At 38.0% G+C, this 27,529-nt stretch overlaps 1 protein-coding gene across 2 annotated transcripts in view; it reads right to left on the bottom strand.

Annotated features, from left to right (window-relative positions):
- ALS2 (alsin Rho guanine nucleotide exchange factor ALS2) overlaps nt 1–27,529 on the bottom strand; it is a 52,969-nt gene that overhangs the window by 6,837 nt on the left and 18,603 nt on the right. Inside the window, exons 12-34 of one of the 2 annotated variants that reach the window (XM_069781744.1) lie at nt 26,020–26,085; nt 23,302–23,464; nt 22,418–22,549; nt 22,079–22,207; nt 21,672–21,742; nt 21,237–21,303; nt 20,746–20,948; nt 20,538–20,603; nt 18,645–18,743; nt 17,893–18,057; nt 15,372–15,483; nt 14,995–15,072; nt 14,750–14,883; nt 12,445–12,612; nt 12,046–12,163; nt 11,301–11,458; nt 10,457–10,579; nt 9,221–9,397; nt 8,789–8,834; nt 7,118–7,179; nt 6,326–6,475; nt 5,924–6,020; nt 3,229–4,530 (exon numbers count right to left, since the gene is read on the bottom strand). In XM_069781744.1, coding sequence (XP_069637845.1) covers nt 4,492–4,530; nt 5,924–6,020; nt 6,326–6,475; nt 7,118–7,179; nt 8,789–8,834; nt 9,221–9,397; nt 10,457–10,579; nt 11,301–11,458; nt 12,046–12,163; nt 12,445–12,612; nt 14,750–14,883; nt 14,995–15,072; nt 15,372–15,483; nt 17,893–18,057; nt 18,645–18,743; nt 20,538–20,603; nt 20,746–20,948; nt 21,237–21,303; nt 21,672–21,742; nt 22,079–22,207; nt 22,418–22,549; nt 23,302–23,464; nt 26,020–26,085 — 2,623 coding nt within the window. In that variant the 3' untranslated portion in view covers nt 3,229–4,491. Of the gene's footprint in view, nt 1–3,228; nt 4,531–5,923; nt 6,021–6,325; nt 6,476–7,117; nt 7,180–8,788; nt 8,835–9,220; nt 9,398–10,456; nt 10,580–11,300; nt 11,459–12,045; nt 12,164–12,444; nt 12,613–14,749; nt 14,884–14,994; nt 15,073–15,371; nt 15,484–17,892; nt 18,058–18,644; nt 18,744–20,537; nt 20,604–20,745; nt 20,949–21,236; nt 21,304–21,671; nt 21,743–22,078; nt 22,208–22,417; nt 22,550–23,301; nt 23,465–26,019; nt 26,086–27,529 lie in introns of those variants that run through there. The other variant, XR_011324375.1, reaches the window with a different exon arrangement.

Below are 27,529 nucleotides of genomic sequence, written 5' to 3'. Positions count from 1 at the left end.
TGAGTGTGCCAAAATTTAGAGTCAAAACAAGTCTGTCACCTTGTGCCTACAAACATCAGTTAGCACAAATGTGGGCTACAGGGCTTACTTCCTTCAGCAGCAGAGTATGAAATACCTTTACCCTATTTGTCAGACAGACCAGAAGGTCTTTTGATACAAGGCTAGAGTTGCAAGGGAACCCAAGCCCTGCTTTAAAGACAGTTCTAAAAACTGTATTAAAGTGGACAATTTTGGATGCTGTCAGGCCTCTACAGGGGGCAACACCAGAGAACCTGACATTCAGAACATCAATCCCCCTGCTCTTATAAGCTTCTTTGGCTAATATGCTTGACAAGGTTATTGAGCACTTTTAAAAGATACGACTCGTTTTCCTTGTTAAGTTTGTCAAAATTAATTATTTGGCATATTGAAGACTGCAAATTAGCTTGAGGGCAGGGAACACTCGGAGAGCTTTTGTTGCAAATAAGCCACTATAAATCAGCAAACTGATTAGGCAAAAAATGGTAATAAGAGACATTCAGCATCTCTCAAATAACATGCTCTATTCAGGACTTTTGTTCTGCATTAAATAAACTTAATTAGGCAAGTCTCATCATTGAGGTCTGTCAGCTTCTTCTAGTCAGTGTAAAAAACCATCTTGCTGCTTGTACACTTTTTAGAGGCTTGAAAGCGTTTTAACTAAAAAACCAATACTAAATAGTACTAGAATAAATTGACGCATTTTAAGCAAAGGTAGAGACCTATCCTTTGAAACCATATATCCTTATCTTGACCCAAGAACCATTTATTGCAAGTCTGAGGTGGTACAGATTAAAAAAAGACTGAATACATTTTATGTTCATGTAAGGCATTCTGTGAGATTTAGATAATCACACCTGCACATGTAAGGTTGCTGATGGAACAATTTATGCTATTGCTCTTTGTAATCAGATATATTCAGTGATGATTTGTTCTGCCTCCCTCTAAAACAAAAGCTTACAGCTCCAGTAGTGGTGTGAGTACCTTGTTCACATGGTGGTAAATGCCCGGAAAGCATTGCTTCCTAAAAGAGCAGTGCATTCAGAGAAAAATACTTAGGTGCAGCACACCATAGTCATGCGAGGCAGCCAGCTTTACTTCCAGCTGTTTACTGCCAACAGCTGGGGTGTACAAAAAAAACCCCAAACAAACAAAACACCAAAAAACCCACAACCAAACCCAAACCACCACCACCTGACAACATCAACACACTGATACTAAACCAACTTAGAAGTACATGGCTAGGTAATTCAAAGAAAGGATTTGTTCTACAGTCCCATATCAATCACGTATCTTTCCTCAACATTCTCTCTCAACATACCAGAACAGGTAGTTCCCAAAACTGCTTCTAAAAACAAGTACAGTTAGGAAGCAAACCTACTTGCAGCAAAATAAGTCAATAATGTATAGCACCTGGCACTCAAGTCAGAATACTTTGTGAAGATTAGGAGCAGGGGAAAAATTCTCTTTTGAGCCCCTACTCCCTATTCATACATATCTCCAATATTTAGCTAATGGGAATTAAACAGATATCACAAGTTTAATTAGCTTTGCTGTAGCTATGAGAAGAAACTAATTTCACAGTTGCATGGGGGAAATGCATCTGTGCAGTACAATGGTTTCAGTACAGCGCATATTTTCTTACCTGCAAATGCCACAGAATACACCATGTTCAGCTCATGCAGAATTTCCAGAGGAAAAGAGTGTTTGCTGGATGTTAGTAGAGCAAGTAACCTCACTGCCCTAGCTAATCTATGGACATCCTCTCCTTTCTAATCCGCAGGAACCTAACCTTAGAACTACTCATTACCAAGGAGAAGAGAACAAATCCCCTTAACCCTTTTCTTGCATAAAAAGCCTGCTTTAAGTTGTCTCTCACTTAAGTAGTTTCTTATTCTCAGCAACTTTCCCAGCCAATAGGGCACTCATCTCTTAAGGTCTGTCTTCAGCTACCATACCTACAATTACAATGAGAATCTCCAATACTGTCACATTGATCTTCTGTTGCTGGTTACAGGATTTCTGCTGCAGCACAAGAAATAGCCAGCTTTCAATTTAGGGATAAAAAAAAAAAAGAGAAAAAAGTAATTACCATGAAGCAATACATCTGGAGAAGTCCTGCAGGTTAACTCATTTCTTTGTAGGCTACAGAAATACACAAATTGCAAATCGAAGCTGGTCTGTACCAATTTCCTAATGCATCACAGCCCACATAGGCTGTAAAGTGGAATCTGTGCCAGAAGCACATTTAATCCTAGGATTCTCTTCAGCTAATAACTAAGCTATATATCAGGAAGACCAAAAATAATCCAGCCCAGGCTGTCTGCTTCCATTAATCAGCAAGCTAAATTCATATGCGATACCACTACTTTTTATAAGAGGTTGTGTAGATGTAGATATGTGCGTGTGTGTATATATACAAAGCAGATGTATTTTTTGTTTTTTTTAGTTCTCAACTTTGCGTCATTCACAGTGCATGAAGTTAAACATTTGAAGTTGCTACATATTTGAAGATACACCTCCTTCTTGAAAGGCAGGAAGATTATGGAAAAACTTCCCATCTCTAGTTACATTCTCAGTTTAAGGCACAGAATCAATGTGTGAGTAAGGTCATATGGAACAAAGCTTTTCACATGTCAAAGCTGAAGATGAAAATCCTTCCTTTCTTCTGAAACTTCTGAAGACAACAGACACTAACACTGAACAGTTACAGTGGGGAAAAAAAAAAGCCCAAATCTGTTTTTAATGATTACACTCCTACAAAAGGTGAAAAATCCTGAATTCAGATCTCTGCAGATGAAAATTATTGCCATTGATTTACTCAGCTGTTCAGCATAGCTCCCTTTTCAAAGAGCAGTTCTGCTCTTACAGGTTTCAGTTAAATATTTTTTGTACATCGAGTTCAAAAGAGATGATGGCATGGAAAGACTGCATCTAGCACAAAAGATTAAGCGTTCATCTCCACCCTTAGTTGTGTACCTTGCCACCCCCCGTTAACTTCTTTTTATAGCTTCCCTTTTATTCATATTATTGCTTCTCTCTCCTCAAATTATTCAGTATAATTTAAAAAGATTAAGCTAATAAAAAACTGTTTGCAAACATGAAGTCTGTTATCACTAGTCTGTTGCAAGTGTAACAAGTATAACAGTAGTTTTAAACATCATCTTGCCAGAATTACTGTTTCCCCTTCTCTGATAAAACTAAAAATAATTTCAGAAAGACCAATCATTTTTACTTTATTATGAAAATTGCTACATTACAGTCACTGTTCAAAACAGTATTTTGACATATGGTTTCTTTCCATTTAGGTGCCAATACAGAAGCCATGATTACTATTTCAAAAATATGATTAGCATTATCTAATGTAGTTTGACATAACTTAAGCCATTATAACAATCTATTATCTATCCCTCTGTCCCCTTTTTTGAGTCAGCCATGGTCAAGAACAGCACCTACAATACCCAAGTTATCCACTAGTGTTATTGGTACAAATAAAGTTAACCATAAACCACAGAAGAACACACACACACACACACACACTCAAAAATCCCCCAGGGAAGTTACTTTTTCTCTACAAGTTCAAAAATGCAACAAGGTTAGCTTTTTTCACTCTGACACACAAGTTAACAGGCAAAAGTCTCAAACCTAATCCATGGTCAGCTTGTTCAAGAGCATGTTCCCATTCTCCTATCACATTGGCTTCCAGAGAAAGCATTTGTCCTCTGACCTCAGGGTAATAAAACTAAACACTACAGATTTTGGGTATTTCATTCAGTGCCAAAATTTAAAGTGGTCAGTGCCTTTTATTTATTTCATAAACAGAAAGAATGGTGAATGCCTGTATATTTATAATTCTAGTAAACAGGGAAGTCCATAACAGTGCGATTATTTCCACAACAGTACATTAATAACTGCATTCAGCAATGCTGTTCAACACAGATGCCTCAAAACCTTCACAGCTGAACACACTATAGGTTACCCATTATAAATACTAACATATTTCTATTTTTTAAATAAACATAATAGCTTCATTCAGGAAGACTGAATGGTTTTGTGGTGCAATTCATTTTCTTTAAACATCTCTGTTGACAAACCAGGAATAATAAAAACAAACCCACTGCTTTAGAAGCCATGCGGTCCAGACTTTCACAGGTACTCTAAGTAGATGCCATGCCTTTTTGCAGCATTGTTAATTTAAAACGAGTAAATAATCTTTGTTAGAATAGGAAATTATTTCTTCTTGGCAAGTACTTGACAAACCAAGTCTCTAGCTTCATCACCACTTCATAGAGAGCCTCTGGCTGCAGTTTTCCAATCTTAAAACTGGAAGTTCAGAAGAAACAACTGAATATTTTCATCTGTAAAAACAAAACTGTAACAGAGTATTTTCTAAGTGCCATTTCAGGGAAGAAAGTGGGTATTACTGAAGTTCCAGAGTAGAATATCCCACAGAGCCAGGTCGTAAATGATGGTCTAGGTAAGCTTTTCATGTTGAATCTGGTAGTAACATGCCTGAATTAAAACAAAGTTCAGTTTAGCATACATACCAGTTCTCAGCAAGCTGATAAAGCATCATACACAAAAAGGTTGCTTTTTTTTTTTCTATCCAAGAAAACAGAGGACTAAGCTTTCTACAAGCAGTGACGATACAGTGACACTCAACACATGAGAATCTTCTGATACATAAACTAGCAAAAAGAACAACAGGAGATTGTAAGTCACAAATTAGGTCCAACTCCTAATGAAGCAAGATAGCATGATTTGGGACTCTGAATACTTTCACAGCTCCCAGCTTTGCCAAGATGAAGTACATTTTTTTGCTCACAAGTCTTTCTTTGCCCTTTGACAGAAAAGGGCCCAAAAAAGAAAATATTTTCTTATAGGACAAGGATGCAGGGATTAAGCATTTCAAAAGGACTCAGACCGAAAAGCAAAGGTTTCTATCACCTAGATAAATACCCTGACCCGCTGCTGATAGCTATTCATCCCTTAATGCTGGTTCAAATACGCGTTGGGTCAGCCATGACCAGAAACTTAATATAAATGTCTCAGACAGCACTTGCACTCACAGAAAGTAAGATTCTGCTTCTACTACATAGATTCTTTGATAAGTTTTAACCAACTCAAACCTTCCCTTTTTGCAGAACTATAAAAATAACAGGTATAAAAAAAACCTATGCACCCAACTATTTCCAGTTTACACAGACAGAAAATACAGTCATGTTAACCTAACAGCTCAGCTTAAGATTTTTAAGTTTCAGATTAACAGCCTCCCTCCAAAACAACCCCACAGAAAAGCACCACACAGCTGAATTGTCACAAGACCCCCCTGTTTGAACAGTTTTGAGGTACCAAAACAACCCATTTCCATTATGGAGGTCCTAGTGTACAATAGGATAGTCATCAAAACAGATTCTCTTTTTCCATACTTAAAAAGAAAAAAATACTAAATAGAATGTGGAGAGTGACACAGTAATTTTGTTGGGTTTTTTTTCCCCTAAAATTGAATTCCTGAAGCACCTTAATGTAATGTTAGATTTTTCCATTACTGGAATGGCTAATCTCCAAAGTAGCACTTCATTCCAATTTTTAAAAAGGGAAAAAGGTTAAGTTGCAGGGGAACGACAAGCTCCAAGTGAGCATTCAGAACTGTCAACAGCAACCAATATTACATTTGAGTAAAGTACGTTTGCACATTGCATCATTTTATTAGCAGTACCTGCAATTGTTAGGTTATCCTAGGCTCCAAGTTAAGTTTCCTTGCTCATCCTAGCTAAAAAATTCAATAAAAACATCCAAAAAGTTACAACCTAACATTCATACAATTGTCCTAAGCTGATCATCATTGCTCAAAGCTGATTAATTTCCAAAGAAAGCTTTTAATAACCCTGAATAATTTCCATACCTTCAAGGTAGTGAACATGATGCCTTGCTCCCCATGCTGCAGATAAGGATCCATAAGGTCTTCGATTAAGTGCACCTCAGACCCCAAATTCCTTATCCTGTCACATGGGGGAGGGAAAGAGAATAGGTGAGCAAAAGATGCCATTATAATGTTTTTACTTTTTGTACATGGTGTTGTGCAAAAAACATGCTTTTCCCTAACCTCATCCTGAGGTCACAGCCATTTCACAGTCAACTGTTCAAAATTTTTCCAGGCCAAAGCAAACAGCCAAAATGGAAAATTTACTAAGTTACAAAAAGCTAGCGGTTAGTCCTATAACGAGAAGCAGGAGTGTTTAATACAGGTAAAAGTACTCATAGTGCCTATACTCAGCTTATGACTGATACCACTTCTAGTGCCTACCTGGCTCGTAGCACCACATAGAGAAAAACAGGAAATAAGTCATCCATGGACCACAGAAAATCTTCCTGAAGGGTCTCAAGTACATTCTGAGAGATCTCTTCAAAAGTCTGCTGGATCACCTTCAACTTGTCAGCTGGGGTAAATGTGGTACTATTAGGAGAGCAAAAGCAAAACAGGATAACGGTAAGAAGTTACAGATCTGCATCTAAATTAGGAAGACAATTTGCTAGCTAGCATGCCCCCCCTGCCCAAGAAGATAAGGCAGATCACTCACACCACAACGGCCATGGCTGCCAAGGCTGTGTAGTACCCCAAGCTATAATTATCGGATCAAGGCACACTATGGCAAGTGAGACTGTCTTTGCAATTTTAAGATGTTTTAACATAGGAATTTTTTTGCACCTTTACCACTTTCTAAAACCCTTTTAATTTTTACTTAAATTCTTACAGCAGAATTCCTTATGTCAGCTAACAAACACAGAAAAGCTCGCCATGCACAGGTCATTTTGCCATAATTGTTTAGAAATTCACATGTATATTTGATTAGACATCCTCATGCTTTTGATTCTAAATGGTGTCCTATGGAGACATCTCAGTCACATTTATGAGGCTGTCCTTCATTCTCCATCGGGAGAATTCGCTAACATTTTTAGTAGGAACTCTGAAACTTCTTGGTGACCTCTCTTATGAAGGTGAACAAAAAGGTGACAGGTAAAGGATCACAGTCAAGTAAACTACATACTACTATAGCAGGAACAGTAAAGTACTCAAAGACTAATTTCAGAGAATTACCTGATTTGCTGTAAACATTCAACTGCAGAGGCAAAGCAGGCATCTTTTGTATTTGATGATACCTGTGTAATCATGAGAAGATTTATCATGCAGGTTTAACACCACCACTATTCAGCAGAAGAACAGCAGAGTATCATGCAACACTGGCATAAAAGACTTTTTTTTCAGTTTTCCAGTGCAAAGGAAGGGGAAGGTGCCTGGATGCTAAGTCATCCAGGAAATCTGTCTACATATAATTTGCATGAGTTTCATTTAAAATTCACAAAAACCTGTACTGAATTTCCTTGGTATGTTACAAGAATCAGGTGTTAGATATCTTCCAGGTCAGGTAAGACTGAGAATCATTAAATCTTAATGGTTAACAATCATGAGGAAACCATAAGACTGGAACAGTTGAAACTTAAAAAAGTCATAGCAGTCAATAATCAGAGACTCAGGTTTGGAGCAAACAGAAGAGAACAAATATAAATGTTAGCTCTTAATATGCAACTGAGCCTAAGTCTTTCTGAATGGAGCAGGCAGAGAATGGATGGATGCAAAAAGACCTAGAGAAATTCACAGAAATGAGGAAACTGGTCAGAGGAGAGAAGTAGATAAACATGTCTGGGCTAAAAAATCCTGTTTAATTGAAGGAGTGACCCAGCAAATAAGGTAAATGGCTGCAGAGATCATCATATACTGCATAATTCAGAGAAGGCACATGCCACATAGTACTTAACAGTGGAGGGGCTCTACGCTATAACCAAAAAAACCCAGTCAGAAGTGTGAAGGTTTCAGACAACTGGTAAGAATTTTGCCCAATACCTAAAACCACAGAAGATCTGAAGGAACTCAAGAAACGTGTTATTTCTGGATTTTGTAAAATTTAAAGTCTGAGTGGAGATTTGCATCATGTCTTCTCAGGTGAATCTTCAACTTCATGATTTGGGAAAAAAGGGGACTTGTCTTGCTGGGAACCCATAGCCTCAGGGGTGGGGTTCAGTGGCAGCTTTGGTTATTATTACAAACTTGTAACACTCAATCCCTATCAAGGACTATCAGCTCATCCATGTGCAGCAACTTCTATGATGAAAAGTCATACTTCTGATTATTACAGACTTTGCAAAAGCCACATTTATAAATAGGAAAGAGGTGATCTGAAGGCAAGAGTATCTAAATGACTATAAGAAATAAAAAATTTCAATAATAGTATACTGATTCATAAACAGACATGATTTAAAAGTATAGTGTAAACATTGATATTGTTCGAAGTTATGATTATTAAACCACTCTTACTGGAGCACAGAGATTGAGTATTATACTATTATCATCTAAGACGAGTGTTCAGCCACTTTCAGCAGGATAATGATTAAGAATAAAAACTATACAATTCTTCTCCTAATCAGAAAGTATACAATGGTATAACTCTCTTAATCAAACAGCTTAAAAACTTCCTTGCTAGACTCTTATTCTCACACTTTCATAATTGGTGACCAAGCAAATGTCTTCCTGAATTAGAATTCATTACAGAGTAAGACAGTAAGTGACAAAGCTGGACTGACAGCTATTGTAAGAAATCACCAATGTAGCTTTTAAGTAGCAGACAAATCTTAAGGAAACAAGATAGCACAGCAACTCTTAAGCAAAAAGCCTGGTCAAATCATACTGTAAGTCAAGGCCCAATGAACATACCTTTCTACTCTCTCCAAGTATGGATACAGTTCCTGGCCAAAATTTCCTGCAAGAAACACAACAGTCTATTGAGAGACCATAGTCTTAAAGGGTTTTTCACCTTATGAAAATGAAGTCATCATGTTCTTCTATGAGATACAACAGCTCTTTCTACAGGATCAACTACATGTAGCACAATTAGCTGGAAAATAGCCTAATTTGAAATGCCTCACTCTGGTTTTGTAGCAATGCCCATCTTTTTTCCACCCCATCTGCCTTGTGGAAGAGGGAAGTTTTGAGTCCCTCTCTCTTAACCATACTAATTAGCTTGAAGATATGTTTAGATGCATTTTAATCAAAGAAAACACTTTAGACAATACGGTTTATTTGCTTTATCTAATTACATGCCATAATCTTTTTCTGAGTTCTGTTTTATTGTTGAAGCATACTCACGCTTGCACGCCAAGAAAACTTAGAAGAGCCATATCAGTTTGTTTGTTTAGACGTAAAACACATTCCCAGTAAATATCTTCCTCACGCTCGTTGTCTAAAGCGTACAACATAAATAGAGGAGGATAGAGTCGTGGCAGTAATACAGGGAGCAGCAAGCCAAAACTGGTTACCACATAGCTATTACAAAAAAAAGAAAAAAAAGATAGGGGGGTGGTTTGAAGAGGAAGACATTTTAAAAAAACTAATTATCTATAAAAATTGAATAAAAAAGAAATCATTGGAACAAATCTTTCATTTAGCACAAGCCTATTCTATAAGGGATAAGAATAATAAAATAAGTACAAATCCATCAAATAGTATCTGTGAAGAAATACTTAGGAGTAATTTTCCTTTACAGTCCACATACAGGTGGGTTTGGGGCAGGAGGAGAGCAGTTGTGGTGCAGGTTTTTTGTAGTTTATGTGTTTTAAACAGAACATTGGCTTTCTTCCTTGTATAATGTAAAAGCTGAATACTGTACTATATTACAGTTCGAGTTTTACCTGTATCTTCATGCTAATCATTTAGCCCCCAATCTGAGCCCCTCTGCTGACAGCTGAACTTCACCTTCAAAGCACAAGCTAGAAAATAGACTAAACCCCATTAAATTACCTGACCTAGCTCCACACACTCACACTCCAGGCTTCATAAAGTCAGCAGTTGCTTGGCCTCAAGCTGTAATCCTAACAGGGGAAGCTGAAGGTGCCCACTAATACTGTCTGCACAGGTCACTGGAGCCTATCTCTACTGATCCCTCCTCCTTGTTTTGACCATGCCTGAGGCTGCTGTGGACAGGACAGCAATGGACACAAGAGTGAGCTCCACATGACTGGCTATTTGTGATGCAGTATGTGTGCACTGGACCTGAATTACCCCCAGTGCTCATATCCCAAATAGTTTTCTGAAGCCCAGGCCCAAGCCTGAACTTGTTTACCCACAACACACAAAAGCAAGTTTGGGCTTAAGTAAAGACCCATTGCACGGAACAAGGATGAAATGCTTATTATTACAATGATTACATGGAAGTTTGCCTATCAGAATCTATCATCAGACCCAAAGGAAAAAAAAAAAAAATCTGCTTATATACATAAGTTAAACATGCATATCTTTCTTCCCCCACCCGAGAGAAAACTGCGAAGAGAAATAAAATGAAGCCTTCATTAGTAGTTTTTTTGTTGTTTTTTTAATTTTATGTACCCCGGCTCAGGAGATTCTGATCTGGAGTCAGATTTCCCACTGCAAAATGATCGCCTTCCTTTTGTCTCTGTTGGCAGAAGCGGAATTGTGCTGCCCTCTTCCGGAAGATCAGGAAACAAGAACCTAAACGGCAATAAGACACAATAACATCTTATTTCAGAAGTTTCCACAAATCACAGCATTAAAGAGCAAGACTAGAGAAAAAAGAAAAGTCAGCTTAAATAATACATGGTGGACTAAGACAGCATAGCTAACAGATGTACAGTACCATCTACCTGGAAGAAAACTTAGGAAGGCCAACCGCTCCAATGCCAAAGATACCTTTTGCCATCACTTACTTCCCTCCACACAAGGCTTCTAATAGTTAATAATTTGCAGTATTTCTGCTTTCAGATTGGCAGGACCCAATTCAAGCTGTAACTGCTCTCCAGAATCTAAGCAAACACTTCATAGGAACATTGCTCATCCATGTTGGTAACAGCTTTAATGGAATACACTGCAAGTCCCAGTCCTCACTATTCTTCTATACCCTTTGAACTCTGTCTTTTCACAGCATGGACATCCAGAGACACTAAATTGGAAACCCACATTCAAGACGAGCTTCTTACAGCCACATTTTGAAGTATGATGTAGGATGTAATACACTGCAGTGAAAATTTTAATTTTTCTATTTTGACAGAATATTCAAGACTTCTTAAAAAGGTTAAGGAAATAAAAGCAACCCCCAAAACAAAAGTAAAGATACTGGCACACTTGGACTGCATAAACACTAGACGGTTTCAGTACCTGAGACATCTTTAATTAATTAAGCAGTAGTTTGACTTGAAAATTAGAGTCTTATTACCTAACCAATTGGAAGATGCGTTTGAGGTAGGACTTAATCTCTCTTACAGCCTCCTGCAGTAATCGTCTATTTGCTCCTACTCCAACATAGGTCATTCTGTAGACAGCTACTAGTGTTTCCACCAGCTTGCCCAATGGATGGAGAGGAGTATCACAAGCCTGAGGTGAAAGATATTAATTGGCCAGGCAGATAGGTCAATGCAAGACAAGTTAAAGAAAAAAAAGAAAAAAAGGAATTCAAGAGAGATGGATTAGAGGTCCAACAACAGGCTTTGAAAACAAACAAATAAACAAAAAACCAAGTACATTAAAAAAATGAGCTATATTTAACAAATTACCATTTGGATTATGAAATTTATGTATTAGCTGAATACAGCTCATAGAGGAGTCAAGGTAATACAAGAACATGTGCTACTACTTGGACTAGTCATCTGTCCACTGCTATTAAAATTAACATACCATAATTAGCAAGTATTTCAAGATGCTTTGCTGGGATCCAATGTGTAAGAATTAAAACAGTAACTGAGCAGAAACTGACTTTAAGGCAGTATCCATTAGGTACACAATGATTTTAGTCTTAGTTTTGGATTTTAATTCACTAAACTAGGAAGTTATGAGCAAACATGAATGAATACAACATGGATTAGAAGAATGCAAATACGGAAGGAATTAAGGAAAGCTACTACAAGTAAGCTTGACGTCATACCTTACCAACAAGCTATATGAGCATTTGAGAGTCACAATACCTTTATCAAATATTTTTTTATATTTTCATATTTTTCCAGGGTGAAGGCACCAATGTGTTGTGGAATGAACTCCAAACTTTCCAGTGTCTGAGTATGTGAGCGGCTCAGTAATTCTGGGCTGCAGTTATAAAAAGGACAAAGACATTGTACAGATTATTTATGAGACACATGCAGTAGGAAAAAAACCCTGAAGCTAACCACTGAACTAATTCTAAACATCAGTAAGTCCCTGAAAGGGTTTATAGTGCAGAGTGTTGAGAGTTCTGATTTTGTTTAGGATTTGTTGGTGGTGTTTTAACTGAACTTTCACAGTCAGAGTTTCTAGTCTAGAGTAGAATGTGATTGCAGTTTCTTTCTCAATACTTTTTGTCTTGCTGACTACATTCTCTGGGAACCAACCTGTCTTTATGTTGCCGTCGGTTGGTAGTCAGGGCCACCGCAATGTTGTCCCAAGCCTTCCATCTGTCCCCCTGCCCTGGGCTCTCACAACCAAGCTGGTTCCAGCATTCTTCAAACACTGCCTTCCATTTCTCATCAGGAGGCACTGCCAGGATCCCAAGTTTCCGCCTAGTAAAATGACCAGTTAGTCTGTTAAAATCAAACAGTCATGAAACAACACATTCAGCTATGAAAACCACCTATGGCTAATGTCAATCTAGCATTTCATACTATTTTACCAAAAGCTGATATACTTAACAGTCTCCACTGTGAACCGAGTCTATCACTAAGAATAAACCTAGAACCTACTATTTAATTAATGTGTTGAATTTCAACACCTTTTAACTTACAAGAAGTTATCCTTAAATCTCTTTTCCTTGCTAACTAACATACATTAATCCATGTAACATATTATAACGTTACAAGATTAAAACATTTTTTATACCTACGTGTGGGAACAACTATGAACCTTATTACATTAGGCAAGTCAGTCTTAATCTTTCTCGCAGTATTGCAGGAAACAGTTTGTTTAAACACAAAAAGGACTGGTTTGATTTCCAAGAAAACAGGACATACTGCACTTGACTAGGCTTATCTTCACCACTGGTATTTGTTCAGAAGGCTCAGGACACATTCACCTTAGCAAGGACATAGTACACATATGTCCCAAATATCTCACCATCCTGGAACGTACAAGTAGCATAGCTACACAGATAAATACCAAGGATAGGAATATGGCTCCTGCCCCTAAAGTAGTATCTACATATGATGTTGCATGACATGTTAGGGATGTGCTGGTAGAGAGTAAAACAAGCTCAGGCATCTTTTCACTGACAGCCAAAGCTCAGGGATCCTCTATAGCCAAAAGAAAACCAAGAACTGTTGTTCTCCCTGCTTTATATATAGGCATAGATATCTCAGACATATAATGAAATTTTGGGCTTTGAAAAGCTTTCGTAAAGCAAATAAATGCTGTCAGGGTTAACAGTTCTATGTTGATTTAAATCAAGTGTCAGAAATCGTCAGACCTTTCGTTAATATTTTTTCCACCACGTTTGAGATGAGAACTAGCAACACTGGTATGTCCCGTGCTTCCAGCTTCACAAAGCAAAAAAAGTAAGCTCTAAGCCTTTTCACAAATTATATCAGAAGATTTTCAACTTCAAGAGAGCCTGAAAAGGGTAGATGAAACCCTTATTTCACGAGCAATCTTCACAAATATGTACATACATTTATTCATAGACTCCCTACTGGGGTAAAAAGCAGACAGCTGCTAAGGTTGCAAGTGTTCAGTTCAGCAGGGAGGCCTGCTTAACTTTGCATCCTGTTGTAGGTGTCAGCACTGTCAAAAGAAATTACCAGTGAACGCTTCAGGAAGCATACTGAGAAGTAATCTATACAAAAAAACATTAAAGTTGTGTTTCTCATTTTAATCTGAAATTTGAGAGTATGCTTCAAAGATATTGAATCCTGTACAACAATTACTACTATTGTAAATCAGTATATAGTGCTACCAAATACTGAAATTTCACCAACAACTCTTTAAATTTACTTAAATTTCTTCTACTCAAAGATATCTGTTAGGACTTAAATAAAAAGAATGTGGCTTTTTTCCCCAGAGATAATTAAGCAAATTGACCTAATGCATCTGCTATAAATAGGGTTATAGGGATACTTTTCAAGCCAGGTTGTTAAAATGCTCTCTTTTGCAATTCAGCAGATTTTTCTACTGTTTTCTTATGCATTGTTTGGAAGAGGTGTAGTAACTGGCTAATTCTGTCCAAATGCATCCTCACTGGCATTATTAAATGACATACTAAATGAATTAATTTACCAACAGAATAATTGGCAGAAGGCAGAGAGGTCTGTGATCAACTTAATGACTCAAATGTAACTTAGTCCTTCTCAGTACCTCAAAAGTCAGCAGCAGCTGGGAACTCAGGTTCTAACAGTCAGTTCAGATCTAAATAAAAAAAATTTTTGAGACTGCTACAGGACAGTAGCAGCATGTCAGCTATCCTATAATTTCACACTGTTAACTTGGGTATCAAGTAGTAATTAAAGCAAGAACAGCTGTAAAGAAGATTTTTTTATCTTATTTTATTTCCTAAGCAGGAGGGAAGAGGAATGAAAAGGGAAAAACGTTTTCAAAATCTCACTGTTTCTTTGGAAAAAATATTTTTAACTGGCCTTTGAAAAAAGACAATAGTTATGTTCTGAAGTATTACTGAACCATATGAGAAATTATTCCTTATTCAACACTCACAATGCTTTAGGTTTGTCCTTCTCATTCTCATACAAGCTAGGTTTGAAGTAGGTTCCTGTGATTTTTATCCCAGATCCCCATTCTCCACTGAAGAGACCTTCAATATAATCTCCATTTGGCAAGGTCAGTGTTCCCTTGAGAGAAGATAATAAAAAATTTAACTGACAAGGAAAGAGACTTTTTATTTAGATGGTAACAGTTTACAAGTGACAAGTTGTACAAGTTAATTACAAGTTAATACCAACCTTTCCACTCAGAGTCCAGTTATCTGAAAATTCCCCCTCATAGACTGTATCATCCTCAGAAAGCAGGATTCCAGTCCCCTATAAAGAGAATCATAAAGAACACAAAGTAGTAATTACAACAGAAGGCCAGACCACAGATCTAAAGATAAACTGAAAAACCTGTTCCTAATTCTTAGCAAATTATTTTTTTAAAAGCAGTTTCTGAAGCAGTCCTAGGTAAAACAGAGCAGGGATTATAAAGACAGTTTAAAAGCCAGGACAATGGAAGATTAGAAGAACAGAAGGTTTACACAGCCTAACATACACTTACCCACCCCAGAAAGCTACCACACTTAGAGGAAAAGTCACTACAGCACAGAGTCCAGTGTTCAACTCACCATCATTTTGTTGGTGCTGAAGGCTCCTTCATAATACAGTCCAAACTGAGTAACCACAACACCATTGCCTTGGCAAAGATCATCTTGCCACATTCCCATATACTTTTCTCCTCTGAAGAAAAATGAGTAGGGAGAACACAGTCTAAGTAGTACACTTATATCCTTTCTTTGGCTTTACTGCGATATTTGACCGTTACAGAAACCACTAGAAGAGAGTCATACAGCACTTGCTTCAGGTCTGTCAATCTAGTTTCACTAGCTTCAAGGAAATAAAGACTCTTTTTGATAGAAATCTACTGTAATGAACTTGTTTCACAATTCACATTGCAAATTGCCCACATCCAAGCAAACTGTTCCTGATGATCTGAAACAATGCTGAGGCCCCATTAAGTCCAATTCCTACCCAAAGGAACCTGAGCAGTTCCTACAGCACATAAGAAACAGGGAAACTTGTTAGCTGATCCAGATTGGCTAACATCTAAGACTTAAGTTGCACATGAAAGGCGATCTTTGGCTTCATCAGGCATTTACCCGATGTATTTAACAGTTATTTAGAAAAGATGCAAGTTTATTTATATAGGCAATTTTTTTGCCAAAGCTTTTGATTTCTTTACCTAAGCTCAGATGACTCAAATTGGGAGGGTAATAAATGAAAGAAACCAAGCTGTTCTACTGGGGGATAGGAGGGAGACCTACAAAGTCATACATGACATTTTGAAAATATTAGAGCGCAAAAACTGTAAGGAAATAGTTCACATTGTAGAAAGTTTCTGGATAATAGCCTAACAAAGGTCATGCCATAAAAAAAATTATTAGACAATTAAAAATTGCTCACAAGTAAACATCAGCCTCCTTCAGACTGCTATTTAAAATACTTTCTTATGTGTGTAAATCCACAGAGGTCAGGCTAGAGTGTTTGAAACTAAGTGCAAGTCCCAAGTATTTTGAAACAATCTATTTTTCCAGTTGTCCTGAAAAAGAACATGTTTTCACCATACAAGTAATAATAAAAAAAAAAATTAACTTGTCAAGGACTTATGTTTGCTTTTAGAGGGAAAATAGTGATTGATTTAATAGAAGCCTGCTTATTACAGAACATTTTCCTTCTAGTACCCAGGAAAAATTATGGTCATAGTAAAGAGAGCAAGCCCAGCCATTAATCTAAATTCAGGGGTATCTTCCAGCTGATTGGACCCATAACCTAGCAGGATGCTGGTCTGATTCATCATGCCAGCTACAGGGGTCTCTGCTGGGTGAAGGCTTCTTGAAGAGACAGATGCAGCATACTCAGTTACCAGGATGGAAACATAATAGAGTAGAAGTCCCCCTTGCTCAAATGACTGGTTTGCAGTAACGACAGCAAGTTATAAAGAGTGTCTGCAGCTATTCCTTATTTGTCTGGGCTGAAGAATAAGAAGTGAAGAAAATGAATCCTTAGGCCACAAACACATGCACATATCCTTCCCTGAGACCAGAAGGAAAACTACCATGAGGGCAGCTCACTCATATTTGAGTAACTCTGGAATAGAAAGAAATGCCACACTCCTCCCCCGCCATGAACTACCACTGCATTTACAAATTTGGGAGGTGAGACGATCTGTGAGGAAAGCTGCCATCTCAGTAGTTTGTCCTAGGTAAATAAATGACTAAATAAAGCATGTGGAGACATCTTGACACTAGAGTTTAACCACCACCACCACCACTGAGAAAGACGAGATGCAAAACTGACATCAGGAAATAACCTAGACATGCTACAATAGCTCTGTTTCAGGAAAATATCCACGTACACACTCCCCCCACACCCCCTTCGCCTCCAGACTTTTTACTACTCTGCTTTTTAAGCGGGCTTTCAGTTAAACCAAAACCAGTTTTCTTGGGCTCTCAACAAAAGCTCTCTTTTCAGGAAAAAACAGCATTAAATTGGTGACTGAAAAAAACAAACTATATTGATCCGTGTGTGCTCAGAGAGTATTCATTTAGCGCACATATTTAGTGCGGTTTTGTTTCTGAGACCATCATTTCACTAATCTGCCCTGAGAGAAAGCATCTTCCCTCTGCTGCATTGACAGAGTAAGTTGATGGAAAACCTGAGCACAAGCTGAAATTTACCTAGTCCTGTATATCCATCTGATTACTGAACATCCCAGCCTTGCAGGCCTGAGATGAAAGAATACTCCTCCCATGACATTCATAAAACTTTCAGCACTTGCACAACAAGATACCATATTCAGTGCTAATTTTCAGGCAGGAGCATGATAGGAAAGCAAGGCAAAAAACCCCAAAGCAAATCAAAACCCCCCACATTTACTCCAGAAGCAGCACCAAAAAGCAAGTCTCTAGACCCAATTCTTTAGACCATCATCCCAAAAAGCCTACTATAAAGAGGAAAGGAAAAAAAAAAAAGAAAAAAAAAAAAGAGACATGCACTATTACTGCTTCTAACAGATCAAATCCTTTCCTACTCTTTTTGCAATTGCATGTCATACCAGTGTTTTAAGGATCCATGGAACTGAAGCACTACCTTGTGATATCATCAAAAACTCCATAACCGCTCTTCTTATCCATTGTCCACTGTCCAATGAACATACTGGGAGAGGAAGAGGTCAGCTTCCCACTGCGTAGCAGACCATGCCCATGACGCATGTTATCCTGAAAACACCCTTCATACACCTCACCAGTAGCATAGCTGTAATGAAAGAGAGAGTAAGATTCCTATAGTCCACTTTCCTGATGTGGGTTTGGGTTTTTTTCAGTTGATTTGGGTTCTTTGATTGTTTGTTGGGGTTTTTTTTGTTGTTGGGTGGTTTTTGGCTTTTGGGGGTTTTTTGTCCCATCCCCCGTCCCCCCGCCAAACAGATTAACCCTCTCTTTTTCCTTCTAGGAATTACATTACAGCCACATCAAGCAGGAACTATAGTAAAAGTATATTTGGGAAAAAGTGAGCCTTTAATACAAGCCTTCTGACGCTTTGTTGTTTCAAAGCCACTCTCTCCCCAACAAGCAAGGCCATTAGAGGTTATATTTATTTCTCAGAAGAAAGAATCCTCTATTATTTGAAAGGTGGTAGCAACATTAGGACAGACATTAATAACAGAACACTACAAGTATGCATCATGAGCCATCTACCAAAAGCAAAGCAGAAAATAAGCCAAGCCAACTATAACCACAAGTCTGAAATGTAACAAGAAGGCGACATACAGAGGCTTGCTAAGCAGTGTGCCAGAGCATCAGCCCTGCTCTCCTGCAATGACAGCAACACAAATGCTACGTTACCTGTAAACTCCATGCCCACACATTTTGCCTTCCTTCCAGTACCCCACATAATGGTCATCCTTATTCAATGCTTTGTTTGGCACTCTGTATTCACCATACCTGTCAATGCATGGAAATGGAACACAAGCAGCTATAATACTAACGCATTTCATTAAAAACAGGAGCAGATATATATCACAGTCCCATTCTAAAATCAGAATGCTCTATATAATTTTCAGAACACCTCTTTCAACTACAGCACTTACAGATTATTTTTTTAAAGAGAAAGCAGGAATTTTTAAAGAGTAAGCAGGAATTCCAACATCACTAGGTCAATTTAGTCCATAGTGCTTTTCTCCTGTTTGACTGTGGCATGTTGTAAGTATTCCCCTCTCTACCACACTACAGCATTTTTCTCAACTTTCTAAAGGCCACAAGTCTTCTCGCATCCTAACACTGCTTCTACCTTTGTTGTCAGGACTTAATTCAAGCACACCTTTATTCCAGGGAAAGATGAAAACATATATCTCTACAGAGAATATTTTTTTAAAAAGATGCTTGCTTCCAATTATGCTCAAACAGTGGTACAGAATTGTTCACAATTTCAGTATGCCTGAAAAGAATGAGACACACAACTTTTATTTACTGATTTTAATCTTCTGAGGAGATTAAAATCCAGTTATGAAGGTTCTCCAGAGAGCATGTGTACCCCAACCAGACATTACTATTGTTAAGTGTTGAGACTGTAGCACGCATGCTGAAATGCAAATACATGCATTTGATAATCCTAGCAGTTACAGCTAAATACCAATCCATTTATTTCTGGTGGGGATTGGTTTGCAATATTTCCATCTCCAACAACCCTAAAATCACCAGGGTTAGTTACAAATGACCAAAGCTCTAGTCTGGTTTTATAGTTTGACATTATACCAATAGCTAAGGTGCACTTTAAAAAGCTGTATGCAGCCAGACCACATTTCAATTTCCCCTCCAACTCAATACTTTGAAAATACATCTGGAAGCCAATAGGACTTCTCATATATTTTTATCCTGCCCAGTACAGACATGTCTGCTCACAAGATTCATATAAAAATGCCTTTGGAAAGAAGTTAACCTCTTAGCCTCAGTAGTGCCTTAGGCAGATTCTTAGCAATGAAATCCATAGATTAATTCAAAGCTGTGTAATAAATTATTAAATTACTTTCAAGAGGTCTTATTTGTTTCACCAGATAAGTTGATAATGTCCAGAACTTCCATTCATCCTATTTTCAAACTCCTCTGTACTAGTTATCTTAATCATCAGGATCACATTCTCTCATTAGTTTTGTTTTCATCACCCAAACCCTGAAGTCTTCATTCAAGATTTTGTTGTCTCCTTCCCGAATTACTAAACCCTTGCTCTACCAGAAATACAGCAAGGAAAACATTAGAGAAAATGCATCACTACATTGTATGAAAGGCATTACATTTTCTAGAAGGATAAAAAAAAACAATACCAGAACTTTTGAAAGAATATTGCAACACAAAAAGTTAATAGTTGCCTATACAGCAGAAAGTTGACCACAGACTTTTCAATTGGCTTCCTCTGCTTAGAACTTTACACCCACCTACCCATTCTTTCTCCTCCACTGTTTTACCATTTCCTTCCTCCATCCTACAGCTGATTACCCTAATTAGTTTCAGCTTTTATGAAAGAGCAAATTTTTAATCATGCAGTTGCAGAGTCTGTTGTGAAGAGAGCCAGCATACCTCTGGATAAATGAGAAATTATCAATATATAGATGTATCTTGTTAACATACATAGCGCTGAGTCAGTAAGATTCACTGCAAACCCTTTCAAGGTTTTTGTTATTATCTTCTACAGCAAAAGGTATTTCTTGCCCTCTGGCTCCACAAGTAGTGAGAGGATCTTACCCATCCTCCAGTCCAGTCCGGAAAGTCCCAGAATACATTCTTCCATCTGCCCACTTTAGGATCCCTCTGGAAAAAAGACAAAGCCATACATGTGTATAAGATAATCATTTCACTTCACACTTCCCAAATAACTTCTGTGAGTAAGCCTACTTATTGATACAGCAACCACCTCATTTTGTTTTCAACTGTTATGTTCAAACGCTTTTACCTGCCATGGGGTTTTCCCGAAAGCCATCTCCCATCATAAACAGCATCCTTAAATCGAGGGTCCTTATAGAAGGTGTATTTGGCACTGCGAGAAATTGGAGGTTCCTGTCGTGGCACATTCGCACCAGCTCCATATAGAACTAAGTCAGAAGTCCCTCTAAGGGCCTGATCCACTGCTTGGCTGATTGCCCTCAGCCACTTGGTCTGAAACAGAAAGTGTTTCATCACAGAATTTAGCTAACATCTGTCTTTGCCTTGAATCTCACCTCTGCAGCAACTACAATAATCTCCATCGCACTCCTCAGTAGAGTGTTGTAAAATGGAGCACTGCTACACTCAAGCACAGTGTATAGTCAACCTGCATACCAAGTTGTAGGAAGACTTCATTCTTGGTGAATACGTAGATGATACTTCTCCCTATTTGGTTTCACAGTAGGAGAGAAAAACTCATTCATATTACTGAAGCCATGCAAAATTTGTAGATATGCCTACCTTTTCCTGTGGTGTTGAAGAAACAAGAACAAGCTGCTCTTCTGGTGTTGTAATCTTCAATCCATTCCTACATTGGGGGGGGGGGGGGGGGGGGGAGTATTTTAATCTAGTGAAATTTCATACTGAAATAGGCAAGGTTTTTTAGAGCATGAATATTGTATCTTCCCTCCACCACCCCAGCTAGCATTCACTTTAATATTAAAGTTGGCAGTCAAAAAAAGCAGCAGGAAAGACTACTTACTTCCCTCCTGACTACCTTATTCTTTCTGATGTTTATACTTTTAAGACATAAAAATACAGTAAGTTTTCTGAAACAGGAGAGGTAGACACAATTGCATCCAGCCAATTCCACTCCTAGTTTACAACAGTTGGTTACAAAATGCTCATCCTCCCTCCCAAGATACCTATTTCAGCATCATAAGCAAGAATACTCACACATTACCAGCTTCTTCTGAAAGAGCTTCTACCCACAGTGTGGACAAGGGAAAAATATGGTGCGTTGAGAACTGTAGGCAAGGAGAAGAAAAAGGGAAACTTCACCAGGTACTTATCCATTACCCCTGCCCCATGCTTTTTCTGAACAGTTTTTTTCCTTTCTTTGAGGACTAGGGAAAACTGAGCATTACAGGCTCCTTACATGCACCTTGTTCTGAGAAATAGCCAACCGAAACCATGCCAATCACCGGACAACAGCAGTCAAACATTAAACAAAAAAAAAAAGTACAAATAAATTTGAAATTATGTAAACAAATGGTGCAAAAACTTAACTTCGCTATATGAAAAATAGGTCATGTTGTTTGAGGCAGAGAAAAGGTTTTGTTCCTGGACACAAGCTGGCTTACCTGAGCATGTACCAGAGCATCATTAAAGAGGATGAACCAGTTTACAGAGAATCTTCCAGCATGCTGTAGTGACAACCCCCGATTGCTGCTTTCACAGATTAAACGACGCTCTGGCTTCCGCAAGGAATCCTACAGGTAGGGTTAAAAACAAAATTAAGGTCAGTGCTACTTGTCTTTCATAGTAAAGGCCCAACCTTTCTAAAGTTAAAGAATGGTACAGGAACACAGATGAGAAAAGTGAGAAGTGCAACTGGGACAGTACCATCAGTAATAGACACGGGGTGTAATGCTAACAGCAAGAGATTCAAGCTGCTAATGGACTGACAATTGTCATTATACCGTCATTTTCCCAGGAAAGGTCTTCCAGAAGCCAAGTGTGTATTCTGCTTCTTTCCTTTTTCTGCTAAGATGGACAGCAAGGCTCTCATAACAAGAACTAGAATCCTGTAGCTTCTGGTATTCTGGAGATGCCTATAGGGCACAAGGTAAGACAGACCTGAGAGTGTTTCTGAACACCTGTACCAACAATACTAACCAAGCTGCAATGCAACTGCTCATTTTATTAAATCGGCACCAAATGCATGGCAGTTGGTCTGGTTAATAAAGTAACAGTGAAGGCCAAGTTATTTTCTTGGTCACATGTTCTGTTGGTGTGCTGGGAGTTCTTAAAATCACAGAAGTTCCACGAACGTTGAGAGGAGAATGATTAATATACAATTACATGATCTACCTTCTTGCAGCTTAACAAGCTCTAGCAGAAGTAGTGCCAATAATTGCAGGGGTAATACTTTAAATGACTATATAGGGATAAACGTACAAGCAGTTATTGTTCCTGCTTAGTCATCTTCCATTTCAAAAGAATGCAATTATATACATCCAAATGGGTGGTATTACAGCCAAGGATAGCTACAGTAGTGATGCCAAATGGAACTGAAAAGCAACAGGCAAACATCAGAATAATATATTTGCAATTAAGTACTCAGACACAGAAACAAGTTCTGGCAGGGTAACAAATTTCTACCTGTCATGTGATCTGTGCAGGCGTGGTGCAAGATTGCACAAATAAACTTGCATGATCTTCCCTGCAGCAAACACAAGTCAGAGGTAGCTTCTCTGAGGACTAAGCTATTTCTAATTACCTGGCATTTGCTTCATGCAGTTACTTCCGAGCCCTAAGTTTCATGTGTATATTTATTCAGATACAGATAACAAAGCCAGCTTACCACTTCAAAACACGTGGCAAGCTTTAACAAAGTTCTAGCATAATTATGAAGTCGTCCAAATGGCATGAAAAACAGAGCATTCAGAACTTCCACTAGCTGGAGATTTTCCTCATTCTTCTCAGACAGTTTCTGTAACAGCTCCTGGTTTTTACTCAAGAAGTCTCTAAATGATGGGACCATTGGGGAACAGAGGGAGGAGAGAAGAAGAAAGACAGCAAGACATCAGTGATGTTTTACATAAATGAGCTCCAAATGCCCCTTTTTGGATTACCATAAGCCAATCAAAATTATAAAGACAATTGCATGCTGCTTATTAATCTATTCCCAATTTAGTTTAAGGAAGTACAGTAATATAGACATGTAGCTCTAACAACTGCAACACAGGACTTTTTTTACTTCTGGTCTCACATGCTCAATCATTAAACTGGTTGAAGAAAAAGTTGACCAAGTTACCCCACTTGGAGAGTAACTCACTGCCTTTTTCCCCTTTAACACTTGATTAGTAAAAAAGCTAACAGGTGGAATGACTTCCCCATTACTGTTAGAGTGGTAAATTTCTTAGACTGGTGATTCATACAAAAAGGCCTGAAAGAATTTTAGCTTTGCTCCAGTGCACTTCCCTAAGCATATCCAAATAAACTCTTCCCCACCCCTGCTGTTCAAGGCAACTGACCAGTTTTTCCCCTAACTAGAAAAATTACATCCTACCTCAAAGAAAGGCAGGAAATCTGTTCAATCCTCAGTCTGATTTCCAAGAGGGAGAACTAATCTAGTTCAGAGAAGAAGAGGGAAATGATTCTGAAGACAATGCATTACCACACAAAACCAGGATTTCTTCATTAAAAGGAAAACAAACCTACTTTTCCCTCTCCTTCACCATATCTCTGTGGACACATGTGCTGGCACATATGACACATCTGCATTAAAACACATCCAGCTGGGAAGCATTTAAACCACAAGCTGCAAGAATCAGGTGAGGCTGAGAAAGTAGGCCCCAGGGACAGCGAAACAGATCAGAGAATTGCACAGCAGGGTCACTAAGAATTCTACATGATTAGCAAAAGGCTATTTCACACATCAAAATAACATACCTTGTCTAGGTCTGCTACTGATATTTAAGAACTCTCCTGTTCAACAAGCCTGAGGAATAAAGTCTACTTTCGAGAGAAGACCATATTTCTTAATTTTAAAGTTAACCATCTGGATGGCTTGCATTTTTAAAGTGCTTCAAGATCCTCACATGGAGGTCTCTGTAGAAAAGTGTCAAATAACAACAGATTCATAACACTGAGTATAGCTCATCTACTCTTTCAGAGGACATGCTCAAAAACCTGCCAACAATGGAGACTTCTATTGAAGCTAGCACTTTTTTTAAAGCTGGGACTATTTGTAATGCATTCATACTGCAGAATATCCATAAAAGACAGGCTGACATTGCTAACCATTGACTTAAGACAGGATCCCTCAGGGAGGGGGCAGGGGGGAAATTCATCATTATCAGCAAACATATTCTTGACTTCCCTTTGCAAGTAACAGGACAAAACTTCTAAGACATCTCCTCCCTGAAGTTTCAGAACCTGAAAAAGTGTTATTCACCTAATGAGACCCTGGCTGCAGTAGGAGAAGCTGTGACACCTGACAGCGACAACTGATGTGATGAATTCAGTATAAGTAAATTTCAGCATCCAGAACTTTTCAGTACTAATCATAAATAAGCTCATACTTGAACTAAGATTTCCTGTAAGTCACCCTAAAAATCTTGCCCAATGCAGAAAGATTCTCAACATCTCACTGCAGAGGTCCTCAGGTGCAGAAGACTCTTTGCATCAGGTACCCTGGTGTTTCAAAGAACTTTCAATACCATCGGTTACATTACATTCAAAGTGCTCCATAAACAGCTGTAACAATTACTCCCAGATTACAGAATTTAGGAAGGAAGGAAAGCTGGCAATTCCTCAGACAAGTTAAAAATATACCCTCACTGCAACAACTTTTTTACAGCACTAGAGTCAAAGATGCACAGTGTCATTACTTTATTTCCTAGACAAAAATACTATTGAACTAAGAAAAAAGCTTTACTTTATGATCTATAAACTTCAAATATACTTTCTCAGGCCTTAAAGGCACAATTCCTTCCTCACATTTAAGAGCACCTATGCATGAAATAGAGTAAAGCAACCTGAAGAGGCAGACAAGATACATGGGCAGAAATGTTATTTTAGCATAAGTCTAAAGCGCTTCTATAAACTTAAAGAATTCAAATGAAAGTGAATTCACATTATCTACTCTTACTAATTCTTACAGAAAAGTTTGCTGTTCTGTATTTTCTTGACAGCAACATTTGAAAGAATAAAATACTAACAAACACTGAATAGATGATGAAAACAACCTCAAGACTAAGTTTTCAAAAAAATCATTATCTGAAATCTATTTACGTTTCTTTCAAGGAATTTACAATAATTTATGCTTTTTTTCCTCCTTTCTCCACCTTCAGGATAAAGTAACTGCTCATTCAGCAGCATTTAACCTAAACTTTTATCACAGTTGAGAAGAAGTAACTTTTTCTTCACCTGATGGAAAAGGAATTAGTGTACTAGAGTAAGCTGAGACCAAGTCTCTGCATGCTCATTACTACACACATACACACACACAATTCTTTAAAGCACAGTTCTTTACTAATTGACCAAAAACTCCAGAAAATGGTAAAGGTTTGCTTACATTGCTGGCTTTGCAAGGAGCATAAATCCTCCCATTACGAGGAAGTTTGTTACTGAAGTACAATACCTAGAATAGGGAAGAAAAAGAGCTTCAGTTACAAACTAAGAACATCCCTGGAGATAGCAACTGTTGTCATTTCCACCAGTTTACCAATGAGATCTGTAGTATCTTTTACTATACAAGTTATCTAAGTACTTGAGAAAATATTAAACAGTGAAACACTCAATGTTACTGGAACACTGAGTATTCACTTTCCACATGAGGATAGAACATGCATTACTATTCCACATTTCTCCTGTCATTAGCAAAATGCAGAGGGGTTACTTTGCAAATGAAACTTTGATTATTTTTGTTTGTTTGTTTTTGTTTGTTTCCCCCAAATTTGGGCATGTACAGAATATGCCATCTGTTTTAACAATTAAAAAAAAAAAGCACCTTTCTCCAAGGGAAGAGGTCTCAGCTTAGCCCAATTAACAGAGAATACTTGTGTTGCCTGACAGATCCTTGGAAAATGGTCAAGGCACTATGCTGAGGAGCATGCATAGGTTCTAATGCTATACACAGGAAAACGTGTAAAGCATTAGAAAGCAAAGGGGGAGAGCAGAAGACAGGCAGTAATAATGAGAACAGAAATTAGGTATTTCAGTCTCTGACAAGGAAGAAGAAGAAATTATGAAACCCTTCTAATCTCAGTAATGAGAACCAGTTCTGGAAATCCAGGTTACAAGAAAACTGAAGTCAAAGACTAAGTAAGAAAGGGAGAAAATACATATTTACAATTATGAACAACCCATTTGATAAATGGAGAAGAAAGCTTCTTTTAGGGTGATATGGCATAAGTTTATCACTGACCCAGTAAAAGTTGTAACTGTTGTGCCTGTGTTAGAAAGAAGTGCAATTAGCTGCACATTCTAAATGCTACAGCATAACAACTGAGGTTGATGATCCTGAAATTTTGTTCCCTTAGAAATTTTCAGGCGTCTGGTAACCAAGACTACATTCAGAGAGGACATTTTTAGACTCTCCCCTCTGTCAAGCCAGTGTTTTCCAGAAGCCTGTAGGTATTAAGTATGATGAGACTTCTGCTACATTTGGATGAAATTACCCAGCAGCTACAAAAGTTATGGAGGAGAAAGACAGCAAACAGCATGACTGCATAGACTTCCTCTCCCAAAAGCATTAAGCTAATAAAAATAATAACCAGGATAATTCAGACTTAATTCTGAGCACTAAAGCAGCTCTGTCGTTGGGGTGACAGGTGTAATGCTAGCTAGTTAGCAGATATCAGGACAGAAGAATCGTTCTTCTGGGAGACAATTTTTAGTTAATGACTATTGAAAAGGCATTTTGTAACCACAGAAACCCCCCAAAGGCAGCTTTACTTAGTAGCCTAGCCATGATAACTCTATTACATTATATTACAAGATCCTTACTATTAACTAACAAACATGTCACTTTTTACAGGTATATATGCAGCAACCGAAGAAGAGTTTGTATGTAGTTTTACATG

Source organism: Haliaeetus albicilla, chromosome 4 (assembly GCF_947461875.1).
Source record: "Haliaeetus albicilla chromosome 4, bHalAlb1.1, whole genome shotgun sequence".
NCBI classification, from domain to species: domain Eukaryota; kingdom Metazoa; phylum Chordata; class Aves; order Accipitriformes; family Accipitridae; genus Haliaeetus; species Haliaeetus albicilla.
Note: the sequence above shows the minus strand (reverse complement) of the source record. Positions and strands in the feature narration are given on the sequence as shown.